Below are 9,708 nucleotides of genomic sequence, written 5' to 3' on the forward strand. Positions count from 1 at the left end.
CTTTATTAAAATCGAAATAAAATTGATTTTGTAAAACTTTAAACCGAATTGATTTTCCAAAGACTCAAAGTTGTACCATGTTAAAGGAAACAGAGAAAAAAAAGTATAAAAATAAAATTATTTTTTAAAATTAAAGATTTCTGTTAAAAACCGAATTGAACCGTTTTGTTCCTATCCCGGTTTATTCCGCCGGGTTGAGGACGAGGGTCTAGGAAGGATAAGACCACACAAGTCCGATACCTGATTAACCGTTGATGTCCGACTGGGAAATGGCGGGAAGCTATTCCCTCACTCCAACCTTGTTCAGGGTACCAAAACTTAGAAAACAAAATCAATCATTAGACTTAAATATCTCCCTCTTCCTCTCTGAGTTATCTATCTCTCGCCAATTTTGCAGAGAATTCATTGTATGCGATGCTTCTCAGGCACACCAGGACCAGGCAATGGAAACTGGAGAAGAATTGATACTCAACCTAAAACTCCAAAAATTTTGAAATTGGCCGTCACTGGTGTCACTGAGCTACTAAGAATCTTCTCCTTCTCCACTAAAGACAGGTTGGTTCACCTCTCCCTTTCCTTAATAACTCTTTCTCATTTTCTTTTACTTCACCTATTTGTATTTTTTTTTTTTTCCCTTTTCCTTTGTTTAATATTTAGGGTAAGCTATGAAGAGAGAGACGAGATATTTGTTTCAGGTATTGATGATGTTATAATGATCCTTAAGGCTGATTATGAGAATGCTTATTTTGTCACAGGTACTTAAATTTTTTTCACTTTGTATCTTCTTTAGGTTATTTTTGAGTTTTGCCTGTGTCATTGGTGCTTTCCTTTTTCTTTGCAAGTAGGGATTTTTACTTCTGCAATTTATACTGAAGATTGTATCTTTGAAGACCCTACTATTAGATTCCGAGGTTAGAACTACTATGACTGTTCTATGCGTTCGATAAAATGCTTCTGCTTGAATGATTTCTCTAATTTGTTTGTGAGTTGGAAAACAGAAATTGCTATATTACCTCGTTCCTCCCTGTCCCCCTACATTTACCTGTTTTTTCTTTCTTGCTTAATTTCAACTTATGGTATTCTACTCAAGCAATGTGGCATTCGTTCTCCACTCTCTTTTCTCCCTCTCTCTATATATCTATTTCAAAGACTGCACTAAAGAATTTCTAGTTTCTTTGAAAGGATGTATGATAATATGAAAGTATTTTTGCAGGTACAGAGTTATATTCGCGCAACTTAAAACTGTTGGTTCCTTTCTTTGACTCTCCATCAATTGGATTACAAAATATTGAGAAGGTAACCGCTCTCTATTAACTGATATATGGGTTACATAAATCAATTTGATATCAGTTGTACTCTTTCAGTATATGATGCACCTTAAAGCAGGTTGGTTATTTTGAACCAGTCCTTAGGAGATTTGCATGTTAGCCATGAACCAGTCAATTTAAAGCTAAACAATTCATCTCTGCTTCTGTCCCGAACTGGGAAAATTTTTTTGAGAATGAGAAAGACTAGATAGAATTGGTTTTTAAAATCTCGATTTTTGATCTTACACTGAATGCCTTCATTGCCTAAACAAAAATAATATCAGGATGTTCCGTCTGAAAAATGATCAGCTCTTTGTCAAGCAACTTCTGATCTAGAACTTGTATGAGAATGTCAAAGTAAGAAAGAGCTCTTTGGCAAAGGATTCAAATATAATATACTGTCCTGTCTCCAGTGCTTCTTTGCTCATTTTAAGAAAGTAGTCACCTGATGGCTTAGACAAGAAAATAAAATATTAGACAGGTTCTAGGTCATGTTATAATTTGGAGAAGGGTCTTAATCATTTTCAGTTCTAAGGAATCCACTTTTTTAAAGACCATTTTTTCATATTGTGAATTAGTATTGTGTTCTTAAGCATTGTGAGGGATTTCACAATGTTTTATGTCTTGGGTACTTTTCCTTTACCCTTGAAGTATGCACTTCTCTTTGTTTTAGCATATAAACATTCAGCGACCCTTTCTGTTCCATTGATTGTACTAGACTTACAGGTTTCTGATAGATGTTTTTCTCAGGCTAAAGGTTATGTATTCAGCATTTCACAGCTCATTAAATTATTGTTCCAAGTCTGTGATTAAGGGGCTAACATCATGAATTTTGTGAGATAAGATCATGGCTTATGAATTTCAACATTTTATTATTTTACGGTTCATTAACCTGTTCTACACATCACGGCAAGGGTGGAAATCTTCAATTAATTTTTCCTATTTTGTGACAAACAAGCTAACATTGTGGATTGAATAACCTTAGTTTGTGATGTCAGATATCTGTAATGTCAACATCATGGTATAGAAATGGCATATGCTTCTAACAGCGGCAGCAGCACATAATTAAAGTATTCAACTCTTAAAACATCTTGGGATGAGGCATGCTTGGAGATTTTGGTGTTGTGGTAGACAAATGTGAAGGAGCAATCGATGCCTACTTTGAATAATCAAGCTTTATTATCCTTTGGGATGGATCCATTTTCAGTACAGCTTATGAATTTGAAATCATTTATAAGTGGATAATTAAGGAAAAAGAAAGTTGCACTACTGCATAGAATGTGAGAGAAGGAAAAAGAAAGTTTACAAAGCAATCATGTGAACAAATACATAGTTATATTAGATAAGGTGGTTTCTGGCTCAAGTATTGAGATCTTTTAGATGTTGAACCACCTTTAAGACCTTTTAACATCTCTTTTTTACGGCTATTTGATCTTATGAGCTCGTGGATCTGGCAGGCGCTGCTCATCTGAAATGAGATCATGAATTTTTCTTATTGTTTCCATTCTTCTTCTGCTAAGGATTCTTATGTTGCAGGGTATCAATTCAGGAACTAATTTTGTGCAGGCAACTTGGAAGCTAAGGTGCCTAACTTTGTTATCTATGTTTTTATACTGCGGTCAGGATAACTTAGGTGAAGTAGTTTTCCTTTTTGCCATCGATTGGCTCTGGCTAGGGAGGGGGAAGATTTATTCCAGATTTGAAGCTTTTCTTTTCTGTCTTTTGTTGATTAATAACCTTTTGCTTACCCACACGCACATATACACGCAAAGGGGAAAAAAGTTGCATCATAGTTAAATGTATGCAGATTGTATATATTTTAAGGAGTACTATGTTAGCTTTTTTGAGTTACCAAAAGGTCTCCCTTCATCCCTAATTTTCTGGCCCTACCAATGCTCCAACATACTTAAATCTGATAGTTATTAGGAATTTATTTGTCTTTAGGCATATGTCTTGAAATGTGTGAAATTGGACTAAAAATGGCTGAAAAAGGACAAAAAAGGAAAAAGAGAAGAAATGTACCAAAGAGATAAAGAAGCTTGTTGCTGCTTGAAATTTTTGCATTTGAAAGAAAAAAGGTAACTGTGTGGTCACCATGCAAATTTATTGAGAAAACTATCCTATAAACTTCCATTTTGTTTTTGGCTTGATGCCCTCTAACATAAACTTCCATGGGTGTGTAATTGGGGCTAATTTGAATATGTTACTCATGCATTTGATAAACAATAGACAATCTCTGTATAAAGGACTACATGGATTAGTTTATCATGTTCCATACATACTCTAAAATAATTGTTTGTTTCCTTGCCTAAAGAAGTTCTTCCTTTCTTTCCATTGAAATTCTCTTGCATCTCACACCATAAGTTATCCTGCTTTCTTAATTGTTCTGAATTGGATTATCTGATTTGCAGAACCTACCTGAAATTTCCATGGAGGCCTTTAATTTCCATTGATGGAAGCACCCTTTACGAATTAAATGATGAGTTTAAAGTAAGATAAAAAACTTTATTCTCTATTTCTTTCTTCTTCTCCTCCCCTTCCCCTCTTTGCGCTTGCCTTTGTGTATCTTTGAACTTCATTTTATGTTTAGAGTGCGAATATTTAGGAATGGTAGCAATTTTTACTTTGACAGATTATTCGGCATGCTGAGAGTTGGAATGTTTCAGCATTTGAAGCAATTGGCCAAATATTTACCACTAGCTTTGGGAGACCAGATGATTAATTAATCCTTAGAAATCTGAAGCTGCTGTGAAGTACATATGCAACTTATTTATTTCCAATTATTATTAGGATTGCCAGGGTAAAAAATAGTTGCATAAAACATTACCTTATTCCTTGTAATTTAATGGCCACTCACTTTTCTGGCAAAACATGCCTATACTTCATGGATGTATGAAAGACAGATAAGATGGTTTTTTCCCCTTAATTTGGAAGTGCATGACATGTGTTTTAGCAACGAACTAGCAGTCTTATTTTATAATTGGCCTTTTCACAGTGGTTTTTGATATATAATTGTGAAGGACAGAAGCATACTATTGTAATGATGGCAGGGACAGTGTCACCAAGAACAGGCGCGCGCGCGCGTGTATATATATCTATATATATATATATATATATAGAGAGAGAGAGAGAGAGAGAGAGAGAGAGAGTCTGGAGGATGTATAATAGTGCTCTATCTATTGCGCGCAGAAAGTCTGGTGCTTTATAAAAAAAGGAAGGTAACCTGCTAAGATTTTTCAGTGCTTGGATGCAAATAAAAAATAAAAAATGATGCTGGTAGTAGTGCATGCGCGCCTGGTTACAATATTTCTTTCTTTTTTTTTTATTTTTTTTTTCTAGCTGTTGGCCTTGTGGGCCTAATGAATGACATTTTGGATTTGTGTTCTTGTCTTCTTGATGTGTTTCTTTCTTCTAACAACAATTTGAACCTACTTCTCAGAGTTGGATGAGTTTTGCTGGGAAAAGATGATTGCTAGTGTCTACTATACTACTACTTGCTCCATTTCTTGACTCTGGATTGAGCTGGAAATTGCTCCACTTTCTTTAATGAAGTAAAATAATTACTAATTAAGTTTAAAGTTTGAACTTTGATAAATTTGAAAAATAAATAAAAAAATTCGTAAGAAGTTGCATTGTATACATTCAATAATATTGTGAAAGTAATTAATGAACAAAACCCTTAAGGAAAAAGAAAATGAAGTTCATATTCAAGCATTTTGCACATAATATTAACAAAAATAATCACGTACAGAAAATTTAAATAGAAAATTTTAATTTTCAAACTTTAATCCCTCCTCCAAGCGTACAACAACAAAGAGAAACCCCCGTTACTTCCACATGACCTAGTAGATGAAGAACATGAACTTCTCCCACAGTCACTACTCTCTTCTGCCCATTGTAACACACTAGAGCACGACGGCGACGGCGATAATGACATTGCCGCCGGCGAACCTAACGTGTGCCCTACCGATGACAAGCTCTTCCTCATCAACCTCTTCTCTGGACCTATCATTTCAGGCCATACCCCACCTTCACCAACTTGAAAAATAAAAACACCATGACCATTACTATTAGCACCATTATTATTGTTAACCCAGTTAAAAACATCCCAAAAGAATTCTACTTCCATTCCACCAACAAAAATTCTCTCGTTGCCTCTAAATTTCCATATTAATCTTTTTACAACAAGACTAACATCACCATCAACTTTTACTATGAGCAAACCCCCTTTATATTCTATTCCAATTTCATGTTTTGACCCCAAGAACTTAACTCTAGATATGTAACTCTTGCGTCCAAACACATGCTCCCTCTTGGATAACAGGTTCGGGTCACCTAATTGCGGAGTCATGACCAACCCACATCGCCGAGTCAACTCAGTGGGAAGATCACCAAGAAAGAATTCTAGTCTTGCATTGCAAACAATGGCAATGTAGAAACATGATTCTGGCTCCGCTGAGTTGTGAGTGAACTCAGCACGAGTGAAGTCCCAATAAAGTTTGATTCTTTGGTAATGATGGTGGGTCAAGTAGATGGATTTTGAACCGGTTTTGGTTCTAAAGAAAGAGAAGGTTGATGGGGAGAGGGAAATGGTGATGGAGAAGGAATCTGCAGCATATATAGTTAAGGTATGAGAAAAGAGGGCTTTTGACCAAGTAAGAGTGAGATAAGTAGGGGAATTGCAGAGTTGAGTTTGGTATATGCATGTTATTATACTTTGAGGCACTTGAGAACCACTTGAGAGTGTGTTGGGGTGGCTGAAACATGCTGGGATCATGGTGTTCAATCTTGTTTGTATCGTTATATCCTTCAACAAACAATTCAACAAGCTTCTTGTTAACTTGTTTTGAGTTGGGTTTCTTTGGGCTTTGTAGTTTGGCATGGGGGTAGGGATAGCAATGTATGGGATAGAAGAGACTGCTCTGGGATTGATGGCATCTGTCCTTTTGAAGTTATTGAGGGTATTGATGCACGTAACTATAGCTTGACAAGGTATAAAGTTTATTATGTCCCAACCCACAGAGTTTGTTCAAACTTGAAGGGACTCGGGAGGTTGGTCTAACTTGAAAGGATTCAGGTCTTTTAAGTAAAAAGTCTAGTGTTCGATGAGAGTGTTTAAACTTAGCACAATCGACTTTGAGTTAATTTGAAAATATGTTTCAATTTCAATTATCTTTAAGCGATTAATCAAGCTGATCAGAGGAAAAGTATAAGCAAAAAAGTGGGTCTTTTTGAAATTTAGAAATGATGAAAGCACAAGGGGATTCCATAATAGCAATCATTAGCAGTAGCAGCTAGGTATTTTCAGCTTAAAGTTGTTTTTCCTTGATTTGCGCCATTGAAAGGGCTTTTCAAAGTCTTTATTATTTTCTTAAACAGACATGAGCTGGGTTGCACTTGCACTGCCCTTTCTCTCTCAGTCAAGTGAATGTATATGCATTTTTCTTTCTTTAATACTTGGGAAAGGTCTAGCCCTTTTTATATTCCTTTCTTTCCATTTGCCATCTCAAAGGGAATGAGAGATGGGGCCTATAGAAAAGGTTAGTCCAGTCACTCTGCTGTGCATTTCACTTGAGAGAGAGAGAGAGAGAGTTATCAAGTGGGTTGAGGTTCAAGAGGGCAGGTTTCAGCCTTTTGCTGTTGGAGATGACATATCATTTGTAGACATGTCTGCATGTCACTTTTATCAATTCCTTCCTTTTATAATTCTAGGACGAAACTGGCAAATTTATTAAATTTTATCAATTTCATTCATTTATGCTATGTTTTTTTTTTTTTATGAAATATTTATGTACAAAGAATATATTATAAATCTGCACTGACTGACCTTACTTTATTTTAAGAAACTACTTTAATATAAAAATTTAAACATAAAATTAAAAAGTTTCAAGAATTAGTTTTAGCTGTCCAACAGGAATTAAATCTATTCATAGATTAATTTTGTATTTTAAAAAAATGGAAATTTTCAGATATTTAATTAATAAATTTTCTAAAAATTGAGTCCTGACACCAACATGTCTAATCAAAACCTATGCATATATTATAGTCCAAATTCATGATTTTTTTTTTTTTTTTGTTCACAAATTTATAGTATTTTGATTTTAGACATTGTTCTTTCTCTTCACTTGAATAGGAAAGACATTTGTTTTTTTTTTTTGAAAAGGCAAGAATTAGGAATAAATGTTTGATGATGATGTGGATTAAAGCATTTTAAGCAGCCCAAAATGCCCACAATTGAATAAAGTAAGTAATTCCAAATTTCATCTTTAAACACTTGCTAATCATATTTTCAAACTTAATTAAAGTGAATGCTCATAATTAAAGCAGTAACTTTTATTTTTTATTTTTTTATATTTTTTTTCTTTTCCTTAACTTTCTTTAATCATTGGTTACTAAATGAAAAGGGTGTTGCTGTTGCCTTCTCTTTCTTTAGATTCCATCTTTAATTCTTTATTTCTCAAGTTCTTTATAACATTAACCAAAAAGAAACCCTACCCTCAAGAAAAAAAAAAATTGAGAATAAAAAAAAAAAAAAAACCTCCTTTTTCATTACAAAATAGCCAAAATTATGCCTTTAATCATATAAGAATGTGCAATTCTGCCTCTTTTAGCCAAACAATAATGCAAGAAAAAGAACAACATATATACTTAACAAGAAAAATGACAAGAATATCCAAGTTTTGCCAATATAAAGAAAATTATATGCAATTGATCATTACATTTTTCTTTTTCCTTCTCTATCTTGATGAAGATTGATATTTATATAAATCAAGAATTGAAAATGCAAAGAATTGCTACACAAAAGCGACAAAATTCATTTGTGGGCATGTTCATGTTCAGCAGCTTTCATGAGCAAGCTTTTTGTATCAAGAGCCATTAAAACTGGAGAATTACCAATTCCACGAGCCATAGCAAACATAATCTCTGCCATCAACGACTTAAATTCTTGAGGATCAATACTACCATTTTTATCTTCATCAAATCTTTCAAAAATTGCATCATAAAGATCATTCCTTTCTTGTTTTGCTCCCGATTCGGATTCTACTGAAATTAGCTTATAAAATCCTTCATAGAGTTCATCGCGAGAAATTGCTCCATCTCCATTAACATCGAGCATTTCAAAATACTCCTTAACACAAATTTCGAATGCATTCCCATCTTTCATAAATTCGATCAATGTCAGTCCGTTGATAATAGCTAAACTCATAATGTTCTTGATCTAAGTACAAGCATATTATATTCTGATTCTTCTTTTGAATCAGCTTTTTATTTTTTATTTTTTTGGTTGATTTGTTGATGTTATATATATATACATAAGCACATTTGCTTTGCTCCTATACTTAGGGTGTTTGTTAGTTCCTAATGGTTGATTAGGATTTATTTTAGAGGAATGAGCCATTAGATTTAGAGTGTGTTCATATAATTCTTAGTCTTGTTACGTGGCATTTTAATTTCTAATTAATTTATTTTATTTTATTTTAAACTCAAAATAAAATAAAATAGGGCTTACTTTTCCCAAAAATAAAAAATAAAAAAAAGAATAAAATTGGGCTTAAGTAAATTAGCCCAAGTAACCCTGGATCGGCCCAAATAATATTTGTAGAAAAGGTAATGAAAATATTTAAACTTGAAAATAACCATTTGTACCATTCAAATGAAAATTAACATTTTTTTTCAATTACTATACATTATATTGTACAATTAAAGTAAAAAAATCGCATCTCACTAATTTAATTTTTTCCTACTCTTCAATATCCTATTTACTTTTATTTCTCGATGTATTTCAGTATCAGGTTTTTTCACTCAACTCTCTCCGGTTAAATTGAGTGTAGAAAAACCTATTGATTCAGCATTAAAACTTTGAAGCCTGTTAAGCTTTTCATAATTTTAATAATAAAAGAATATTTTTTGGCTGTTAAAAAAAACAATTAAAGTTCAATATTCAAAAAAAAAAAAAAAAAAAAAAAGAATGACAAGGTTTAATTAATTAATAATGCTTCTCTAATTAAGTACAAATATATACGGTTCTTAAGGTTTATTATTAGTCTTTTGCTATAATAAAAAAAAATGCAGTCCGATATATAAAATAAAGAAAGTCTTTTAGAATTGTTCAAAGTCTTGAGTTAAAAGAAGTAGTAATCCAATTTGATTTTGGTTTGGCAATTTTTTAAAATTAAAAACTTATAAGCCATAGGTATTTGATCAAGCTAAATGTATATTTTTTAAGAAAAACAAAAAATAATAATATTTGAAATGAATAATTATATGATTATTCTTATATTTATTATTTTATTTATTTCAAAGGAAGGGAGAGACCTAGGAATTAGGTGCAAAAATGCATAGGATCCCACTTTTACCCATGCATGCATGTGGATAGCACCCTAACTCCCAAACACTCCAC

The 9,708-nt window shown here is 33.1% G+C and overlaps 3 protein-coding genes across 4 annotated transcripts; 1 reads left to right on the forward strand and 2 right to left on the reverse strand.

The window, feature by feature from the left end:
* Positions 1 to 166: 166 nt before the first annotated feature.
* On the forward strand, positions 167 to 4,267 carry LOC105647661 (adenine phosphoribosyltransferase-like protein, putative (DUF2358)). 2 transcript variants are annotated; one of them, XM_012233829.4, is made up of 8 exons: positions 167 to 308; positions 398 to 555; positions 658 to 755; positions 846 to 911; positions 1,214 to 1,296; positions 2,844 to 2,890; positions 3,719 to 3,797; positions 3,940 to 4,267. In XM_012233829.4, exons 1-8 carry the CDS (start codon positions 255 to 257, stop codon positions 4,027 to 4,029), a joined length of 675 nt encoding a protein of 224 aa, XP_012089219.1. In that variant the 5' UTR covers positions 167 to 254; the 3' UTR covers positions 4,030 to 4,267. The 2 variants fall into 2 exon arrangements, with proteins under 2 accessions (XP_012089219.1, XP_012089220.1); XM_012233830.4 differs by lacking the exon at positions 846 to 911.
* A 735-nt stretch (positions 4,268 to 5,002) lies between these two features.
* Positions 5,003 to 6,528, reverse strand: LOC105647660 (uncharacterized). The gene has a single exon (XM_012233828.3). The coding sequence runs from the start codon at positions 6,187 to 6,189 to the stop codon at positions 5,092 to 5,094; it is 1,098 nt and encodes a 365-aa protein (XP_012089218.3). The 5' UTR covers positions 6,190 to 6,528; the 3' UTR covers positions 5,003 to 5,091.
* A 1,431-nt stretch (positions 6,529 to 7,959) lies between these two features.
* LOC105647857 (Calcium-binding EF hand family protein) lies at positions 7,960 to 8,595 on the reverse strand. Its single transcript, XM_012234082.4, has one exon. It carries the CDS (start codon positions 8,512 to 8,514, stop codon positions 8,122 to 8,124), a length of 393 nt encoding a protein of 130 aa, XP_012089472.1. The 5' UTR covers positions 8,515 to 8,595; the 3' UTR covers positions 7,960 to 8,121.
* Positions 8,596 to 9,708: the final 1,113 nt, after the last annotated feature.

The sequence above is a fragment of the Jatropha curcas genome, chromosome 2, assembly GCF_041381405.1.
Source record: "Jatropha curcas cultivar XTBG-Jc1 chromosome 2, XTBG_Jcur_1.0, whole genome shotgun sequence".
Taxonomy (NCBI): Eukaryota; Viridiplantae; Streptophyta; class Magnoliopsida; order Malpighiales; family Euphorbiaceae; genus Jatropha; species Jatropha curcas.